A 22,082-nucleotide genomic window follows, 5' to 3' on the forward strand; every position below is an offset into this window, starting at 1 on the left:
GGAAGGGCGCCGGAAGTCACTTGCCTTGGAGTTCACCAGGAGAGTGCCGACGCTGAAAGCCAGCAGCCCTTCTAACAAACGGCACTGACTGGGTTTGTAAGCGGGGCAGGTGGGATCACCCGGACGCATGAGGGAGGATAGCGGGGGGAGAAGAACCTGGCCGAGGCTAGGAAGGCGAGGCAAAGGCGCTCGGGTGCCTACCACGCTTTCGCTGGGAAAAGCTTGGGAAGCGCGCCAAGCTCTGGAGCGGCGACTGCCGCTGTGGGCGAGAAGCGAGGGCGGAGGTTGCCCCGGCGGGACTCCTCCTCCTCCGAGGGCAGGGCCGGGGGCGGGCAGCTGGAGCGAGCCCCGATCTCGCCGTCGCTTCTTGTAGCGCGGGGAGACGGAGCAAAGCAGAGGCCGCCGCGGCTGGACCTGAGAGCAGCCCCGACGCGCCGACGACGAGGCTTGAGACCGGTCCGGGCGCCTAGTGGCGGCCGGAGCCAAGTCGGCCGGCGGAGCCCGGGCGAAGGGCGAAAGGCAGCCGCCAACCCCGACCCGCAGAGCTCAACTTTCTTTTCCTGCGGCTGCGAAGGAGGGGAAAGGCTCGCCGGGGCAAAGGCGAGAGCTGCGGCAGGGGTCGCTCGCCACCATGAGGCGGCTCGGGGGCGTCGGTCTCCGAGGGCTGCCGTTGTCGCTGCTGCTGCTGCCGCTGTTTCTACACTGGGAAGTGCGAGGTAGGCGACTCCGAGGGGACACTCCTTTCCCGCGCTCCCAACCGCGGGGGCTGCAGAGATTGGGGGGGGGGGGAGCGTGTGTCTTGGGGATCGGGATGGGGGGGCTTCGCCTGGGGCAATCTTCTCTGCCCCCCCCTCTTCCCGGTGCGCGCAGGCGATGCGAGGTTCCTGGAGTTGGGTTCAGGTTCTGTGGTGGACATCGTACTGTTGCGCTGCCGGAGTCGGGTCGGGGCTGGCAGAAAAAGGATGCTCAGGGGGCACCTTCTCTGTTCTCGCTTCGGATCTGCCGGCCAGTGTTCGGGTGAAAGCTCGGATCTGACCAGTCGACCGCAACGCGCTGTGCCTGCCGCCACCCCACCCCCCCAAAAGGCTTGGGACGTCTGCAGCTGCCTTGATCCGAGCTCAGCTGCTCCGATTCCCGGATGAATTCGTACAACGTTGTACCCTGTTGGCTGGCTGGATGGGTGACTTGATAAAACCCCGACCCACAACTAAGCCAACCTCATTTTAAGCCGGGCACCCATTCTGGGCTGTAAACCTGGGCGCGCTTACCGTACACCTTTTCCCACTCGGGTTTCGTTCTGAGCGATCTCGCTGAGAAGCAGCCACCCTACTTGATATCTCCCCTCCCCCGGGTGATCATACGGTCGATCCCTCTAGCTTCCTCGTTTTCCGTTTCTACCCCTGTCTCGGAATCTATACGTTAAAGCCACCGGAGAGGTGAAGAAGTGCTCCATTGGAGGAGAATTGCGCGTTGGGCAAAGAAGGTGAAGTTTCAGCACTTTCCCATGTGCTCAGACCCTCATTTTCTAAGTTCAGCAAAGTCAGTGGCTTCGGCTGAATTGTGTCTCTCTCCCACCCGCCCCATTTCGAACACTTTCTTCTCCTTTGGTACAAAGAGGGGGGGAGCAGGGGGCAAAGCTTTGATGAACTTTGATTGTTTTTTAAAAAAATTAAGCCTTCTCACGTGCGAGAGGGTGGAGCGGCGTCGGCGTTGCTAATTTGCAAGCGGTGGTTGAATGTTTGTGGCGCCAGCGCACAGGGCATCCCGCCGCACTAACTACCTGCTGCTGCTGCGGCGGCGGCTGTTTTTCTTCCCTACTTGGCATTGTCTTTGTCCCACCCGCCTATACGTACGCCTCGTTCCTGATGGGGGTGCGCTGCGTTTGGCTCATAAGGCACGCATGCCGGATCCGCTCGGGCCGTTGAGCCATTTCCCTATCGCAGCCTTCAAAGCTCCCTTTTCTACAGCCAAGCCGGATTCCGACAAAGCCACAGCAAAGGGGGTCTTTTGCTTCCTTGAAGCGACTTTTCCTCCCCCTAAAAGGATCCTTTGATACCTTGGCACCCAACTCCTTTGCTGGTCTAATAAAGTTAGTCCCTTCCTATCTCTCTTCTTTCTTTCTTTCTTTCTTTCTTTCTTTCTTTCTTTCTTTCTTTCTTTCTTTCTTTCTTTCCTTCTTTCTTTCTTTCTTTCTTTCTTTCTTTCCTTCCTTCCTTCCTTCCTCCTTTCCTTTCCTTTCCTTTCCTTCCTTCCTTCTGTTCTGCGGGATGAGTGAGAGAGGCTGTTGTATTGTTGGATTGGATGCTGGAAGGTTGTGTGCGTGCAGGTTATTTCTAGCCTCTGTTGCATGTTAGGACAGCAGCCCCTTCTCAACAGGAATGCAGCTGCTTTCTCTGCTAGATGAACTCCTTAAAGTTACAGCTCTAATTTGGCGGATTTTGGCTCCCTATCCTTTTTTAAAATGATTTTGGAGCATGTTTTCTAAAAGAGGGTTTACTGTTGAAAATGACTAGGATGTTTACTCCGCTGATTTTGCAGGGTTGATCTGATTTTTTTTGCAGGGCTGTATTGAACAATTAGATATGGAGGGAGAGAAACTAGATTACTACTGAACATGTTGCTTGTGCTTGGTGCTAAAAGAGAGAATTAATTAATACTAGTGGGAAGCAATGTGTACTAATTAAGAATAGGCTAACGATTTTCTACAAAGGGCTCTCTGAAGAATGGTACAACGGTCTCTTCTAAGGTTTCTTTGGCTTCCCTGTAATTTCATCCACCTGTCTTTCCAGATGCTGATTTATAGTTACAGGAAGTTTCTCTACTTTCAAAAGCTGGGCTCCATCATTCTTATGGATTGCCCTCCCCTGGGCAATCATCAGGGAGGGAAAATGACTTTAGATTGAACCGTTCTTTTCTTATCAGGACACAACGAAGATTAATAGTTTTGGGAAGCATTGATTCAAATGCCCAACTCTAACCCATGACTGTTCAAAAAAATCTTCACAAGGAGCTTCTCTATTAAGGAAGCTGAATCTAGGTAAATTTTTTAAAGGCCGGATCTTTCTCAAGCTAAAAGATTGGGTGGGATTTTATTTTGACTCTCACCCCAGGTGCTTCTATTTAATGTGTCCTGGCAGTTAATGACCCATCTAGGGATGCTCGCTGTAAAGTACAGGTCATTTGTCATGCTTGCTTGTAAGTGGCAGCATATTGATGTCTGGCAGAACACTCTATGCCAGGGTGACCTCAGACAAGTCACCTTTGTGTCACAAGCCCTATTCTAACATTATTTTTCTGAATCTCCCCCTACTTGGAAATACTGAGATCGAGGCTTACCTTTGGGCTATATTCAGACTGTATGTATACTCCACATACAGTCTTCACTTCTACCCTAGAGAAGTCACTATGCTTTGCAAGCAATTTGCTCCCCTTTTCTAGCGAAGCAACCAGTGGCTCACTAGTGCCCTAAGCACTGACAAATCTTGGTGCCCCCCCCTCTCCTTTGTACATGTTGTACAAATCTTCATTGTTTTTCTTTCTTTCTCAACTTTGTGGTACCTCCTTGGGCCTGGTGCCCTAAGCATATGCTTAGTCTGCTTAACGGTTAATACACCACTGCAAGCAACCGCCAGCCACAGAGTGAAGAAGACACACAGTCTATTATCAACAGTCAAATCAATGACTAAGGGACCAGAAGTATCCATGTAGAAGAACATTCGAAGGAAAAACAAAAGTTGAGTTTATATAAAGTCTGGTCCTTGTAGTCTTAAGCAATGACCCATCATCTCAAGGAGCTTTTTCCCCTGCAGCTTTATGATCTCTGGCCCACCCTTGTGTCCCTTGCAAGTCGGAAGGGGGGGGGGTGCCAATTGGAATTTATATAATATGGTAGCAGGAAACAACTGCTAGAATCATATTGTTGGAAAGGGCTCTTCTAATTCCATGTCTTGCCAGGACAAGGATTTCCAGAGTATCCCTTGTTTGAAAATCTCCAGTAATGGAGTACCCATAATTTCAGGAGTCAGGGTGTTCTGCTGCCTTATAGCTCTCACAATCAAGCAATTACCTCCTTTTTCAATTTCAATCTCTGAAAAGCTTCCATCTGTTGAATCCTGTCCTATTCTTTGTGATAGCACTTCAAGTATTAGAGGACTACTATTATGTCTTCCTTTTAGCTTTCTCTTCTTTATTCCCAGCTCTTTCAACCATCCTCCATAGGATTTAGCCTCTAAGCCCCTCACCACGATTATTTGCATTCTTTTCATTCCACAGCATCCTCCTTGTATTTTGGCAACCAAAGACTAAATACGGTTCCAGGTGCTGTTTGATTTAACATAACATGGAACAAAACTACCCGTTCCCATTATCTTGACATTATACCTCTGTTGTTAATGCAGCCCAAGATTGCATTGGTTCTTTGGGCAGCTAGAGAATGGTCTGCCATAATATCCAGATCCTTCACACAGGTACAATTTCTGAGCCAGGTATCACCTATCTTGTACTTTGTATTTGATTTTTTTTCCCTACTGACATGCAGAACTTTAGTATTTTTCACTATGAAACTGCATTTTGTTGCAGGGCCCAATATTCAAATCCATCAGGAACTTTTTGACACCTGTGCCTAGAAATGCTAGAAACCCTTCCCCCACCTTTGTGTTGTCTGCAATGTGCTGGGCATCCCTTTATCCTTTCAACTCAGTATTTATGAATATTTTGAACAAGACTGACCTAGGACAAAACCCCGAGATCCCCGACTGCAGAAGTCTCTCCATGTAGGCACAGTTTCATTAAGGACCACCTGAAAATCCATCTAGCAGTGGTACTATATCCTCGTGTTCCATTTGATCAAGAAAGAGTCTATGCCCAACTTTACTAAAGTCTAGGTGCACTACATCCACAGCATTTCTATCTAACGGGTGGATCCGTTATGATCCATCATAAATGATAATAATGATCTTATTTCTTTCTAAATTCTTGCACTGCTTAATTAGCTTTCCTGACATTTTCCCAAGTGGTGATTTCAAGCCGATTGATCTGCCGTTGCATGGGTCCCCTTTTTATTCTTCTCCAATAGTCTGGCACTTCCCCTGTACTTCAGGAATTCTCCAAGGACCGGTGAGCACCCTGGGAGGTCATCTGTCTGGTCTCAGAGACTTGCATTTATTCCAAGAAGCTAAGGGCTCTTTCATAGTCCCTTGTCTATTTTGACCTATATTGCTCTTCTGCCCCCCCCCACACCCCCTTCTCCATGCACAGGTTTTACTTTTTGAAAAGACAGCTGCAACATTAGAATTTGGTGGCTCAGCCTTCTCTATGTTATCCATGGCACTATCTTGCCATTTTCTCCAACCAGCAGACTGACCATTTCCTTGATGTTTCTCTTTTGTTTTGCACATACTGTACACAGTCAAGCCCTTTTTTGATTATTATTTTTTGCCACTCATTGTAAGCCTCAGCTCATCCTGAACTTTAGTGTTCCTGATCCCATCCTTATAGATTTGGGCTATTTCTTGATAATCTGCTTCTGTTATATGCCCTTCTTTACAATTTTTTTTTTAGATTTGTCCTTTTTTATTTCTTAGTTTATCAGAGTTCTTTGCGAGCACAATTGCATCATCAGCTGCCTTCCAGTTTTCTTTCTGTTTGCCATTGTTTGTTTTGGGGCCTTTATTATCTCACTGCTTATAATTATGCAACTCTCCTGAACTTCTTTTTTCCCTTCAGAATTTTCATCCATGCAGTACTTCCTATTTTTCCCCTTAGCTTACTGAGGTCAGCTCTTTTCAAATTTAGAATATTAATCTGGCCACCTTCCATTCTCTCTGCAGTATGGGCAATTTGAGGATTGCATGATCGCGCTCTCCCAAAGTTCATACTTCCCAGTTTGTTACGGTAATATCTCTCTTCCCCATAAGAATGAAATACAATGTAACTGATCTCCTGCTTCCTTTATTCATCATTATGTATGTATGTATGTATGTATGTATGTGTGTATGTATGTATGTATTTAGTCATGTATATATTAGAGGTGGAGACCCTTTGAGAGCTGTATGAAACAAAATTTCATTTTAATGTATGCCGATTAGTGTATATTAAAAGTGACAATAAAGTTATTCTAAGTCTAAGTTCCACATTCTAATTCATCGTTTAGAGTCAATGAATTTGCAAAGCAGAGCAAGGACTTGTTGAATTTCCCACTTGTCATAAGATTTGATTCACAGTTGATATTGGAATAATTGAAATCTCCCATTGGTGATGTCAATGTTGTGTTTCCTCGACATTTGAGCCATCTGATTTGTGAAGATTTCATCTATAATATCATTGGCTTAGTTGGGTAGCCTGCAGTACGCTCACAACAGCCTCTTTATTGTTTGTTTTCTCCTTAATATTCATATAAATGCTTTTGACAGAGTTTCCATCTTTGATGTCATTAATTTTACAGAGACGTCCCCGTTTCTATTTGTTAAAAAAACCTCCACCAAATTATAACCTTCCAGTGCTACATTGCAGTCTTGAGTTCCATCTCGTGTGTTTATCATGCTGGGCTCTACCTCTTGGCCTCTTTCAATCTTAAATCCATGCAGGTTCTCCTCATTCTCTGAGAATGAGTCCTCTGCAGAGGCAATGATAGGTAAGAATTGATGCCTCTTTGTGAACCCAACTGTGAAAGCAAACTCTATATTATATCGTGATTCCACAACCATCTATGGGGGGGATGGGTGCTAAAAATCAATCTATCATCTTGATTTTTTTGACTGAGCCTGCCCTGTGGGATACTGAGCATGCTTGCTTGGGGCTAGGTTACACATACTTACAAATGTAAAACATAAACTATATTTTCATGAACTAGGCGTCTAGATTCGCCTGATGCGCCAATTGCGCCCCTTATTGGACCGGGATGCCCTACGCACAGTCACCCATGCGCTAGTGACGTCTCGCCTGGATTACTGCAATGCTCTCTACATGGGGCTTCCCTTGAGATGCACTCGGAGACTACAGTTGGTCCAGAATGCGGCCGCGCGGGTGATTATGGGGAGGACTAGATACTCCCCTGTAACACCTCTCCTGCGCGAGCTGCACTGGCTTCCTGTGGTCTACCGAGTGCGTTTCAAGGTTTTGATTATGATCTTTAAAGCGCTTCATGGCACAGGGCCTAGTTACATGCAGGATCGCATCCTGCCCCACACATCCCTACGACCAATTCGCTCACACAGAGAGGGACTTCTCCGGGTGCCGTCCGCCAAACAGTGCCGGGGGGCGACACCCAGGAGCAGAGCCTTCTCTGTGATGGGCCCAGCCCTGTGGAATGACCTCCCCCGTGACATCAGGATTACTTCCGATCTCCGCTCCTTCCGTGTTCAGCTGAAGACCCACCTCTTTCAATTATCTGGCCTGGCTCAATCGTAATTTTTCTTATTCCTCCTAACTGTTTTTAAATTGTATTTTAAACGTTAAATTTTAATTGTATATTGGGTTCTTATAATTGGGGTATTTTAATGCTGGTTTTTTAACTATCTATATGGTGTAAATTGTTACCTCCTCCGAGTCCGTGTCCGTGTATGCGTATGTATGTTTTGTATGTATGCCTATGTGTTTTGTATATTCTCTATGTTTTATATGCCCCATTGTACGCCGCCCCGAGTCCTACTTGGAAAGGGAGCGGCTAATAAATTCAAACTTATTATTATTATTATTATTAGATAGAAGAGTTGAATTTTAAGCATTTGCACTCTAATTTTCTGCTTTAAGCATCACACTAAGCCACGTTTTGCTTAAGAGTGGTTTGTTGAAAAAGCGATGATTGGCTAGTTTCGCATAATATATTCAGCCAAAATTAGACATACAACACACAATATGGATTAACATAACAATCACTTATGAATTTAATTTGTCTACTATAACACGTAAGAGTTTCTAGTCTCATTTGATGTTGAGCAATGCGTCTACAGCATTTTACTTCTCATAGGAATTAGCAGTTCATTTAAGGTGCAAGAAAGCAGAGAGATGATTTTGGAAATATTTGTCTAACGTGGCTCCTTAGATTATAATATTATGCCTGCCATTTTGCAGATTGAGAGAGAGAGAGAGAGAGAGAGAGAGGGAGGGAGGGAGGGAGGGAGAGATATTGCTCTTACAGTCATGCTCTCATTGTGTATATGTCCCTGCATCCATCATTGGGTTTTAGATCTGCTTCCTTTCCTGAAACCAGGCTCTGACAATGAATAGGGCTAGGGTTAGTGTAGGTTTCAGTTTCATGTGGATATTTTGATCAATTGCAGTTTTCTTCAAACCAGACAACTTTTAAGAGGTGTGGACTTGAATTCTTAGAATTCTGGAGTTGAGGTCCACACATCTTAACATTGCTCAGTTTGAAAAACACTGTTCTATTGTATAACATTCTCATTAATCTTCAACTTGGATAATGACTGCCAATAAGGTTGAGGTCAAAATGGGATCACGATATAACAGGAGGGACGTCCCTGTGTTTCCAAGTGAATTCAGATTTATTGAAATACAAAAACATAAAAGAATTAAATCTATATGGCACCTCTTTCCTAATGAATTCTAAGCACACATTGAGACAAGTTAATCTCCCAATTTATTCTTTTGCCAGTTACCCCCAGAATGAATTTTCCAAGTCATTTTATCTAAATTATTTTAATGACAGGGTGTGATTTTGGGACTTTCCAGAGCCAATTAATATGATATACTCAGTTAAGATGTTTTGGCTACTTACAAAAATTTATTCTGCACATGCTTGGAGGCTGTTTTCATATGCACTAGCACTAATGATAATTCACTACTGAAGCTTAACGCAAATTACACCTTACCATGCTGTGTGAACACAGCTGTTATGTTGTTACCAATTGCGTAATCTATGAAAGTTAAAAAAGAAAAAGAAAATCTGAGTCTCAAATTTCCCATTTATTTTCCTACAGGATTATTTTTACTTATGCTACTTTAGACATTGAAGCTGTTCAATAGTTGGTTGGTTTGGGATGAACATGCTGAAAATATTTAGAAATTGCACCTATTACACAAGTAATAGAAAATTTACTGTGTCTAGGAACTTAATTAGTATTGTGTAAAGGAGCACTTTGGATAACTAAACTCTTGAAATCTTTAAAGCACTTTTAGACTCGGTCTACAAGGATGTCTTTAGGTCAGCATGATTTCAGTTATAGCTTTAAAAAGCAAAACTTAGAAAATTCCAAATCATATTTTTCCTGTACTGTGGATTTTTTTTAGTAAAGTTTTTTATTTTTTCATTTTCATAACATATAATCACATATATACTAGCACACAACCAACATCATATTATATTATTAAATGTTTACATCAATTCATCTTACCAACAACTCCCAAAAACCAATTATTGGCTCTTCTGCTCTCCATACACCATATTTGTACTTTATCCATCACTTCCTTCTCCCTCTCTCCTCCCCCTCCCTACCTCCTTTCTTCCCTCTGTTGTCCTTCCCTTCTCTGCTTCCCCTTCCTCTCCTCCTCTCTCCCCTTTCCACTCCTCCTTTCTCTCCTCCACTTCCCCCCCCTGCCCTCTCTCCTATCCCTCTCTTCTTCCCTTATCTTTCTCCTCTACTTCCCACTCGTCATTTCATTTACTTGGTGTATTTCAGCTTCTGAGCAAATTCCATTTTATGTTGATGTTAATTATAATTCCTTTTTGATATACATATTTAATTTTTCTGCTCCTTTTTAGTAAAAGAAAAACCAATATAACAGAAAAGTATACATATATAGTCATTGTGCTTTTAAATGTACTGTGAATTTTAAGGGTTTAAATATCCTATTTTTGTGGCCAATAAGCACTACTCACAGACAGCTGTAATACAATCAATACAGCAACATTTATAAAAAATCCAGATGTTTCTTTGTATTGGAAGATTGTTTGATATTTGGGGAGAACCAACAAGAGAGTTAGTAAAAACAGTGTCAAAAGCAATGCGCCTTTAAATAATAGATTTAATTAGTTTCAACACATTAAAACTGCAGGTTAATTATATATGTTTTCTTTCTTCAGTAAGTTGCATTCTTCCATAATATTGCAGTTTAACACCTCAGGAACTTTGTTAGTTTGAGCTGCCTTGCTTTGCGGATGTAAAAACAAAAGAGGAGTGGGGTGGGGCAGAAATGATACAGAACCCAAAATTGCGTAATTTGGAACCTTTCAAACATGCTAAGTTACTAAACTCCCAGGATCATCAGCCTATTCAGCTAAACGCCGGGGGGGGGGGGGGGGGCAGCAGACTGATTAAAGCAGCAGTGTAATGCATGCTCTGCTGTTTTTCTTACAAGCATCGCATGTGGACCCAAAGCAGCAAAACTTGCAATTTGCTGCCATTCTGCCCAAACATGCAAGATCCTGTGGTTGCTACTGTGCTAGCAATAGTGGGATTAAAATTCTAAATTATGCAGACTGTTTGAAAGATTTTTTTTTAAAAAGAAAGCCAAATTGTTCTAGTGGTTAAGGCACCAGGCTAGAAACCAGGGGTGGACTTCAAAAAATTTAGCAAGGGGTTCTCTGCCCGGTTGCTGGGTAGACGTGGCCATGGTGGGGACCTCCTGCACCATGCCAGGGGGGTGTTTTTTCCCTCCCCCAGGCTCCGGCGGCTTACCTCGAGCCTCTGGGAGGGTGAAAATGGCCTTGACAGGCTCCGGAGGCCCTCTGGAGAGCAGAAACGGCCCCATGGTTTGTTTTGGTTTTTTCCCACATTACAGGGCTAATTCTGTAAGGAAGGCAGGAGGGAAACATTCTGGTGTTGTTTCTAGCCTCATCTTTATTGCTCTGCTTACAGAAACTGCCTGTCCGGTTAACCCTTATTACATTGTAACAGCTAAGACGAAGTGCCCATCGATGTGAGCGATGTTGAGTTGGCCACGCCCACCCAGTCACATGACCACTGAACCCCGCCAACCCAGCTGGTCATTAGGGCAGAGAACCGGTTGTTAAATTATTTGAATCCTATCACTCTATGCACTAAAAGGCTTACCAGTGTTATAGTCATAGAGTGCAAGTAATTTGTGATATTTTGTTTATGAGAAAATAAAATCCCATCGTAACTGGTTAGGGCAACCTTGGTCAACTTGTTCTCCAGGTGTGGCAGACTCCTATTATCCTCATACCACTTTCTGTTTTGTTGTTCTTGATGTACATTGCATATTAAGAGCAGCAGATTGGGAAAATTATGCTATAGAGAGGCAAGGATCGTTTGAGCAGATAAGTACATTTGTTTTAATACTTTATGGGTAGTGAACTGGCAAAGATAGTCCTTAATTGACACAAGACTGAGATATAATCTGGTAAATCCTTTTTTTCTTTTTCTGAAATATAAACTTCAGGAAAAGGAACTTAATGGAAATTATATAGCAGAACTAAAATTGTGGTATTGTAATCTGACACATTGCTATGTTTTCAAAGTGAGTTAAAGTAGATTTTACTAATATATACTTCTCTGAGAGACCCTATATCATTGTGTTATATTCATTATCATGGCAGTTTTTAAATTCTTTTTTGTGCTGCTGTGCAAATGTTTTATACAGAGAAGCCTTTTTTGAGGTTTAGAAGTGATATTTTGGTTTGACTGTTTGTTTTCCCTGCCCGGTCATTTATAAAGTATAATTTTCACATTGCTTCAAGTCCAAACAAGCACTAGAAGTTTAAGAGGCAGATTTGCAAAATGTATGTTTTATTGGGATTGTCAAGAGCACCCAACATGTAGTTAGTGTTCATAATAAACAGCATTTCCAGCATTGTGGGCTCAGACACGGTGGAACTGTTTTAAAAGGCTGATTAATATTTTGTTTTGATTTAGTGTAGAAAAGGTAGGCAAATCCATCCCGAATGTTCCTCAAGCATTTAGGAATCTCTTTTAGGAGAGAAATTAAGTTACTTACAATGTTAAATAGAATTGCATTGACTACCAGAAACTGCAGTTAAGAAACCTTTCTGTCTTTTTACTGTTTGTATTATAGCCACACAGATAGTTGACAGTGGTAAAACAGGTAATTACAATGCTCCAGGTGAGGAAGAAGCTTTTGTAGCTTCAAAGAAATATTATCCAAATGGAGCTTGATTTTTTTTAAAAGAAAAATATCCATTTCTGGAATATGATTCTTTTTTTAAAAAAAGAAGATACTCTCCTTTAAGTTCTCTTTAGACTGGTATTCTTTTGCCTTGAGTATATTCACATTGCATTAATTGGTATACTGTATTTAATATCCATCTGTCTGCATTTTACATATAGCTTGACAGAGAACACAAATACTAGCTGTTGCCCATGAAGTTAACATGACTAAAAGGTTCAGTTTTTAGCTCCGGGTTTGTGGTATCTTTGACTCATTGACACAGTTATGTTGGGTTTTGACCTTCAAAGGGTTTTCATTCACTATATTTCCCAGAGAACAAATAGGTAGTAATCATCCCCACATCTTCCTTTAGACCAACGTTTAGTAATATAAAAAGCAATGTGGTATTTTCTGCTCGCCTGTTTGTTTGAATGTAAGTTTCGTATTTTTCCCAGTGCTTTTGCACAGCGTTTGCCATATTATGGTAACAGTCTGTTTTGTAATTGCGGCTTCGGACTGTGGTGGATTGTGTATCGTTCTTTGATGATTGAATTGCATGTGACAAATGCAGCAATTCCAGTTCCAGCCAATTGTTTTGAAAGGAATTACTTTTGTTCTGTTGGACTCGGATTCTTTGTGAATTCGGCAAATACAAAAAGGGTTTTAGTTTTCTAGTTTGTGATGGACTTGATTCAATTCCTCTCACATATTTTTAGATGGTGCAGTTTAAGGAGATGTCATACTGGTCCAGTCATATTGGATAACTTCTGTTTAATCTCTATCTTTCATTTGGAGGAAGACTTTGAAAAAGGCAATGAGTCTCCAGGTACTCCAGGAAAATCCTATTGGAGTGTACTGTATTTGGTGTTTGTTGGAGCTTTCAGAAACATTTGATATTATCAAACAGGATATCCTGATGAATTGATTTTGGGGGTTGAAAGTAAGAGGCACAATTCTGCAATATTAGTCAGAGGATGGAGGGAAGAGCAGTTGGCTTGGCTCCATCAATGTGGGGCACCTCAGGGCTTCAGTTCTCTCCCACATTCTCTTTATATCTGCATGAAACTGCTGGAAGAGATTATTTGTTGGTTTTGGAATTAGGTATTGTCAGGAGACTGATGACACATAACTATATATCACCACGCGGGAAGGGCTAGGAATTCTCCAGTGTCCTGAGGCTGCAAGTAGCTGGTTGGGTCAAACAAACAAACTCAGATAAAATCCTTAAAGATGGAGCTGCTGTGTGTAGGCAAACAATAATGTTTGATTTTGACCCCTAAGTTGACTCTGGGTAGACTTGCACTTTCCTTAATGAGTGATTTGAGAGTCTTTCTGGACTTGCAACTACTGTTCAAGCAACAGATAGAAACCTGAAAGCCTTCGCCCAACTTTGGCTGATGTGTCAATTGTGGGCATTTTGAATCAGAATGTCCTTGAAATAGTGACTCACACCTTCATCACCTTAAAGTAAGATTCTGCAGTACAATGTACATGGGGTGGTCCCTGAAGCCAGCTCAGAAACTTCAGGCAATCTAAAATACAATGACTCAACCACTGACTAAAAGAGTAGATTGGCATTTTGCAAAGCTATGGAAACCATTCTATTTTGACTGGCTTTGAGTACACCAAGTTGCTTGCATAGGGTTTATGTTTATTTGTGGTTTATTTTCTTTGTAAACCATCCTGAGTCAAGAGCAGTTAGGGACTATAGGAATTTTGTCATTAAGTAAATATATAAAAGGCAGTGTTCTGCGAATGAAGTTATGACAACAAAGTTTTGTTATCTGACTTGAAATTAAGTGCCCCCTTACAAAATAATTTACACAGATAGCCATTGCTTGAAAGTTGTATCAAACAATGCAAATTTCAGTAATTTTTTTTAAAAAGATTGGCAATTCTTTTGCAGCTTCATTTCAGTCTAGCCAAGCCTAATTTTAGTCGGCTTAATGATCTTCCATGCATGTTTGTTTTTTGCATTCTGAAGTTATGGTTTTCCTGTTTGTGTGTCTAGCTAGGATCTTTCTAACTTGCTGATCCTGGATGCTAATTTATATTGTGCTAATTGTCTGACTTCTACGTGATGCCATCCCAATGCAGTTTGCATTGATCTGTTCTTCCATTCATGCATCTCTTTCTTGCATGTGCAGCTGAAACTCACGTGGCCAAGCTAAAGGCTTAGGTTTCTTTGAAAATTAATATTTTAACTTTAAAGCATAAGATATTATTTGGAAAGAAAAGGTGCATCCTTCCAGAAGCAGTCATTAACACTTGAAAGGTATTGTGAAGTTGCTCTGTCTTTTTCTCCATACATGTTTTTTCCTAGTATTAAAAAAAGATACCAAAAGTGGTAAGGAAACCTGGGAGTTTATAAAAGGAAAAGGTTATCAGAACCAATAATAATCACAATAAGGCAGAATGATTGAAAATCCTCACCTAGAAGCACTTATCGGGAAGACAAAAGTTAATGAAATTGGCAAGGATGGTCAGCCTTGTTGGTTTCGTGTGACATTGGAGGGAACTGTGGTTAATAATGACCAAAGAAGCATTTCCACACATAGAGCAAAGTTGAATAAGTATAACAATTATATCCAAATATGTACAGCTCTGTGGGGAAAAATAGCAGGGTGATGGAGATTACATAGACCTTGATTTAGAACCACAATTGGGACCGGAATTTGCATTGCTGCGTGAATCTCATCTGATTTTACAACCTTTTTTGAAGTGGCTGTTAAGTGAATCATGCAATCATTAAGCAATTCCAGCGTTCGCCACTGACTTTCTTTATTAAAGCTTTGCTGGGAAATTCACAAATGGCAATCATGCAACTCCAGGACACTGCAACTGTTGTAAATTTATGCTGGTTTCCAAACACCTGGATTTTGATCAAGTGACACCAGGGCAATACTACAACAGTCGTTAGTGCAAGGACTTGTTGTAAATCATGTTTTTTCCAGCACCATCGTAACTTTCAACAGTCACTAAAGAAAGAGTTGTAAATTGAGGACTACCTGTAAGATGGTTTCAGCAGAGTTTAGTTGTCTCTTGCATGGGAAATTTGAAATGTAATATCTAATACGATTGTGCCCAGCTGGGTGGGTACCATTTAGCTGTTATAATTTAAGCTGTTAAATTTTGATTACATTCATGAAATGAATTACAATTTGTACATTTTAATCCAGAAAGTACAGTATATCAAAAAATTGCATTTTGGTGTACATGCTTTTATAAGAACAGATTATCAGATTGGTTCATAATAACTTTCAAGCCAAGGGAAGTTTTCCAACATCCCTAGAGATCAGGAATGAGGCTGCAATCAAAATCTTCTACTGTATTAATTATTGACATACTGCTTTTTATCAAGAAAGGTTACGTATTTAATCTCTTTTCTCATATTTGTTCACAGCTTCTTCCTATTTATGCTACTGCTGCATTTTGGCAGTATTTTTTTAAAGCTACAAGTCCCATTAATGTTTGAGGCATTGATGAGGCAGGATTTGTAGCCACTCTTTTTCTTTCTTTCTTTTATTGCCACTCTTTTATGACCTCTGTTACCTCTGTTTCACCTTGTTAAATTTGTGCTGTTAACCATTAGAACAAACTCTATTGTTTTCTCCTATTTAAAAAGAACTGTCTACATTCTCAAAGTAGCCATCGAAATATCACATGTCAAAATACTGCATGCAACTGTTCCAGTTAAATGTTTGATAGGACCTTTTCAGACTGGTGGACACTTGTGTGAGTTGGAAGAGAGGTTGGTGAAGAAAGACTCATAAATGTTCTGATTCTGCCTTGGATGAAGCACCACTTTGAACACTTTTTTTCTGGGATAAGTGTGAAAGATCCAAAACTGGCTGCAGAGAAACACTGGGAAAAACATTTCCTCGCCAGCCATAAGGCGAAGTGCTGTTGGTTTAGCACCTGAAGTATATTTCTACATGCTTTTCCAGGAACACTAAAATAATATCTTCTTCAGCGTTTTGCTTTTTTCATGCAATGAACCAGATAGAGAGTAAAGGGTGTGTGTGTGTGTGTGTGTGTGTGTGTGTGTGTGTATTGGAGGAAGGGGCTTTAGGGTTGGGGTTGGGGGGGAAGAATTAAACCCTTCATTGCTGAAAGACCCATCTATCTTCCACACTTCTTCTTATTGCCTGTGTTTTCCTCCACTCCACTTGAAAGGGCAAAATGCCTTTGGCAGGAAATCTACTTTTGCCCATTGGTCTGCCAAATTGTTCCGTTTCTTTTAAATCTTTGCCTCTTTCTGGGTTCTCCTCTTCAAAGTTAAATTGGTCTTGGCCAGTTCCTGTCTACTTAGTGTGTGTTTGAGGTCATGGGAACTTTGTTCTTGTTGGTGTAGATAAATCTGCGTAGAGGGATATTTTTTTGTGGGTGATGTGCACAAAACGTTTAAAAATTACTTGGAAGCAGCAATAATTCTACAAGTTCATCTTGATGTATCTAGCAGAGGGCAGGCATTCTATCTGTTTGCAAGTCTTACATATTCAGCTGCTTCTGTCTTTCTGCCTTGGCATAAAAGTGACATGTTTGACAATTCATGTAGGAGAAAAATTCAAAGATAAACGAATGCTAAAAAGAAGGTGTGTTTGTATAGTTGGGAGGAGGAGGAAGAGGACAAGACCAAAAACCAGGTTAGGAAGTATGGTAATGCGAAGCCTCAAGAAGAAGATGAAAATCTTTGGTTTGAATGACATATGCAAGATAGGCATACTGAAGTGTTGATGTGGGACATAAAGCAGACATTGAGGACAAAGATGGAGATATTTTAGTTCTTGCAATGGAATTTTAATTGGGGGGGATGAACTCTGGAAACATTGTGTCAACAGAGAAACTATATATGCACTATTATTTGTATATTAATAATATTGAGTTGCAGTGGCGCATTGGTTAGGGTGCAGTACTGCAGACTACTTCTGCTGTCTGCCGGCTGCCAGCAGTTTGGCAGATCGAATCGCACCAGGCTCAAGGTTGACTCGGCCTTCCATCCTTCGAGGTGGGTAAAATGAGGACCCAGATTGTTGGGGGCCATATGCTGACTCTGTAAACCGCTTAGAGAGGGCTGTAAAAGCACTGTGAAGCAGTATATAAGCCTAAGTGCTATTGCTAATATATTAATAGTAGCATGTTAATGGTACTATAATATATTATTTTATTGTCAAGCAGGTTTCCTTCTTGAGCAGGGGCTCAGATTAGAAGATCTCCAAAGTCCTTTTCAACTCTGCTATTCTGTCACTCTGATATTTACATGGTAACTGAGTAACAGAGCATTCTGTTTAAGGATTTCTTAATACTGACAGTACAGGTTGTCTTGTACCTATAGAAAGCTGGGGAAATAGGAAAAATAGAAATTACAATGGGTTGCAAGGTACATGAAGAGAGAAAGGAATTGGCATATTCAGTGTGCAAGAAAAGAATTGTTGCACTAGCTGGGTTGAACCTCCCTGCATGTCTACAGTAATTTTGCATTATGTTTTCCAGGTATTTAAAATTGTTAGTAACATAAAATGTCACACCTACTGTTTTAATTAATGAGTTAGGGCAGGAGAATTACTGTTTCAAATAGGTTATGTATTTAATTTTGGATACATGCTCACCTACATTTTCCATTTGTTTGCAAAAATATAAAACCACATTTAAGTGTTCTTCATTTTGCACCAGTTTTCTGCCTGTAGGTAAATTGTATTTAGCCTCGGAGAAAAATACATATGGAGAGGGAGAAAAACCCCATTGCTCAAAATGCAGAAAAATAAACCCACAGCAAAAAATTACAAAGCAAAACGTAAAAGATTGGAGCAGTTACTGAGTTGTCAGATATGAAAAAATGTATATTGTGCATGAATTCATTTCGTCCCTACTGCATATCTAAATTATTCCCCACAAAACACTAGATGGTATGCATTAAGCATTTATATGCTTTGAAAATGATCTGGAAGCATGCTTGCTATGCCCTTTTTATTTTTCTGTTTTTCAGCTGAGCCTGAAGAAAGACATAGCTAATTTAATGAGTAGACTAATTAAAGGGGTTCATTAAAGAAGCCCTGTCTTTTCAGGCTCAGACATTAGCCTCATAACTGACATGGCTGTTTCAAAAAGAGACTGAACTCATGCTTCCTCATGAAGTAAAGCCTCCCTTTCAGTAATTTCTAAAGAATGCAGAGCTCATGTATATGAATTTGGGAACAATATGTCACACACTTATCCCCATATATTTGAATTAACTATGAGCTTTGTGCTAGAATGGTATCATTTTTGTGAGTCTTCCACTAAGTAATAAAGAGAAGCCACTTCAGTGAAAGGATAATGATCGTATGTGAATATATACTCTTTTCACATTAATAAGAATAGTGTTTGACAAGTAGCTTGATTCATGTCTCATTATACTGAGATGTCTACTCATGGAGCTGGATATAAAATGTATGCAATTTAATCTCAATACCAGTTTTGTAGTGTCAATCTAAAAATTATCCAAATAATTGGAAATGCATTCTTCTAGAGATGTGCAAAATTTGTTGATCTTGGAGAATTTACTTCAGGAAACTATTTAACCTTGTAATGGCATTTTCTGGAAAGAATGAAATATTGCAGATAACTTTGGTTTTTGGACTGGTAACTCTTAACACATCCCTAATTTGTTCATTTGTTATATATATAAGTAACTGTAATAATAATAATAATAATAATAATAATAATAATAATAATAATAATAATAATAATAATAATAATAATAATAATAATAATAATAATCTTTAATTTATAAACCGCACCCTTTCCTAAACAGGACTCGGGGCGGTGTACAGTCATATTAAAACAGTATAAATACAAAATATGGGTATACTTAAATATACAAATAGGTAAAAGGAGGAGGTAGGATGTGGACTGTACAATATTTAAATTAAAATACAAATAAACATTAAAATACATTAAAATACCCTTGAAAACTACCCAATAAGATGTTTGCCAGGAGGTTGAAAGTGGGATTATAAATCAGTTAAGCCAGCTAACTGGAACAGGTGGGTCTTAAGCTTCTGTCGGAAGGAGCGGAGGTCGGTGGTAGTTCTAATATCGGGGGGGAGGTCATTCCAGAGGGTTGGGCCCATCACAGAGAAGGCTCTACTCCTGGGCGCCGCCCATTGACACTGCTTAGTGGACGGCACCTGGAGGAGTCCCTCCCTGTGAGAGCGGATTGGTCGCAGGGATGTATGAGGTGAGATGCGATCCCGCAGGTAACTAGGTCCTAGGTAGGGGAAATCCAATTGGGAGAAATGCTTACATCTTTTTTCTCATCCTATTTTCCCTTCTCCTAGATATTAATAGGCACATTTGGAAAAAAAGTAAGAAACAAATAAAATATGACATCTGGAAACAACAAGTGAACCTATACTCATCCTCTTTGTACCTATGCTGATATAAATTTTCAAAAGCTGCTGGGCTCCCTAATTTTCTTTTTGCCATACAATGCATTGGATGAAAGTTATAAAGATTAGAATGCACTGCCCGAGTATTTCTCTGAACTAATGGAATTAGTCTAAAGCTGTAGATGAAATGCCATGCGCTTTGCAACTTACCCTCCTTTGCATACTAAAACTCTTTTTGTGAATCATTTTCAAAGCATGCTCATTCAGCTACCCCAAAAGTGCAGTTCTGGAATTTCCAAGAGTACATTTGACATAATTAGCAAGCCATTGACCCAGAAGTATTCCCGAGTGGTTTGTCTTTGTCTTAACTGTGCACTTAGACTATTGCAGGGAATGTAGTATCTTGGATCATTGTTTAATTACTTTGTGTACTTGAAATGAAACATTCATCTCCACCCACATCTTACCTGTGGAAACTGCCACACCAGAATTTCTCATCGTCCCTTACTACTAGACAAAACCTATTGCATGCTTCCTTATCTTCAGACGATTCAGTTGTGGTTTGATCATGTAAACAGATTACAGTGAGTTAGAGCAACTTATTACATTACAGCACATTAATCATGTAAACAAGCTCCTTAGATAGATGGAAAGTCTGACAAATAGGACTAACTCAGCAGGTAATGGGGATGTTTATTTCAAGCCAACTCCTGGAGGTCTAGAACTCTTAAAGACTGTTTAGAAGTATTCACTGGGTAGATTTTTCAGAAGTTGAAGTAGATTTCAGTGACCACTGGCTGACACGCAACCTGTTGATCTGCCTGACTGAATGGACAAAAGCACCCTAAAAGCACACTTTCCCCATCCTCTAATTCTTTCTGTCTTTGAGATTGGTGCCCACTCTTTTTGTCTTGATTGAGTGTTTGCTGGTGATGGGCAATAGCTGTGAGCAGTGGTGGGATTCAAAATTTGTTACTACCGGTTCTGTGGGCATGGCTTGGTGGGCATGGCAGGGGAAAATGGGCAAAATCCCCATTTCCTCCCAATCAGCTGGGACTCGGGAGGCAGAGAATAGTTGGGGCGGGGCCAGTCAAAGGTGGTATTTATTGGTTCTCCGAACTACTCAAAATTTCTGTTACCTGTTCTTCAGAACTGCTGAATACCACCTCTGGCTGTGAAGTAGTTTCTAGGTAAGGAAGGAAACTCTCAATGGAATTTGACTTCTCAGGGAACTAGCGGATACTTTTTTGTGGGAAGGGGAGGTGGGATTGTGTTTGATAGAGAAGTCTCTCTCTGATAGAAAAACAGAGCATGAAGTCAATGAATGAATAAATGATCAGATTAAGATCAGTCAATAGATTCTCAAATTCAAGAAAGTTCTTCCTCTTAGAGGGAAAAATGGCAGCAATCTTATTAGAAAGATTGAAAAAGAAAAAAATGAAAATTGAATTGAAAAAAAATTCTACTGAAAGAATTGATGATTGCAAACCTGCTAAAAGCAAGTACAGTAAAACAGTATGCAGAACCAAGCAGAAAGACGTGGAAGTCCTCACAAGACCAGGTTTCATACCCTGGGAAACAGAACCAGGGTATTCTGTCTTCAGGACCATTGAACACAAAACAAAGCTGTGCAAAAAGGAACTGTGAAGGAATGCATTGCTGGTTCCATGCCTGATGCCTGTAACAGGTTTCCATTCTTTCTTTTAGACAATTTGTTCTTCTGAACTAGATCCACATCTTTCCTTGTGGGTCAATGAAGATAAGCTAGTTTACATAAAATGTATTATACACACAATTGGGGTAGTGGAAGCAGGCTTCCTTAACATAATTTTGCTGATATCTTGGTGATTTGTCATGTAGGCGAATTCAGTTTAAAGTGAATCAAGCTACACCTGTTAAGATTCAATCTGTTGAACACCTTTGGAAAAAATATTCATATATTATTAATGTAGAATCTAAGTTAAGAGCATCCAGGAAGTTTATCAAAATACTGTAAATGATGGACTAAATGTGGCTATAATTTTGCTGTTCCAATTTTACGATAGTTTCCCTTTTGTTAATTATCAAAATATTAGATTATATGTTCCATTTAAAAAAATATTTCTGATTGTAATGAAATTGTGATCTGCTATTTTGTGAAGTTATCACCAATAGGACTGTGAGACTAAGGTTAATGTTTATGGTGTGCTTTGATCAGTTACATCTGTAGTGCTTCTGGAAAACCTATCTTTGTTCAAGAATGTTTATGTCTCTTGTGAGCTGCAGAGGACTTTCCTCTGAATTCCACTATCTTTTTTCACAGTGGCCAACTAACTGTCCAAGGAAACCCACTAGTCACCTTCTATAGCTATTGATCCTCCTATATATTGGGATAGAATCTCCTTTATGTTTGTATATTATAACATTTATAGACTATTCTGTGTCACTTTCATAACTCCCTGCTTATTGATCAAATTGAAAAGATATGCGTGCTTCCCATATCTGCAGTTATATGGGATTAGTAATTTCCATGTCACTGTGAATTTAAAGGAAAGAATCCTGAGCTAGCTGTAACAGATGAAACTGCCCAAAACATTTGGTTCAGTATCCTTCTTTCCTAGGCCAGGTTGGGCTACTTGCAGTTCT

The 22,082-nt window shown here is 40.6% G+C and overlaps 1 protein-coding gene across 3 annotated transcripts in view; it reads left to right on the plus strand.

The window, feature by feature from the left end:
• Window positions 1-461: 461 nt before the first annotated feature.
• LRP4 (LDL receptor related protein 4) overlaps window positions 462-22,082 on the plus strand; it is a 110,708-nt gene continuing 89,087 nt past the window's right edge. For all 3 annotated transcript variants that reach the window (XM_081937437.1, XM_081937438.1, XM_081937439.1), the window contains exon 1: window positions 462-716. In XM_081937437.1, coding sequence (XP_081793563.1) covers window positions 632-716 — 85 coding nt within the window. In that variant the 5' untranslated portion in view covers window positions 462-631. The remainder of the gene's footprint in view (window positions 717-22,082) is intronic.

The sequence above is a fragment of the Natrix helvetica genome, assembly GCF_964273705.1.
Source record: "Natrix helvetica genome assembly, chromosome: 1".
NCBI lineage: Eukaryota > Metazoa > Chordata > Lepidosauria > Squamata > Natricidae > Natrix > Natrix helvetica.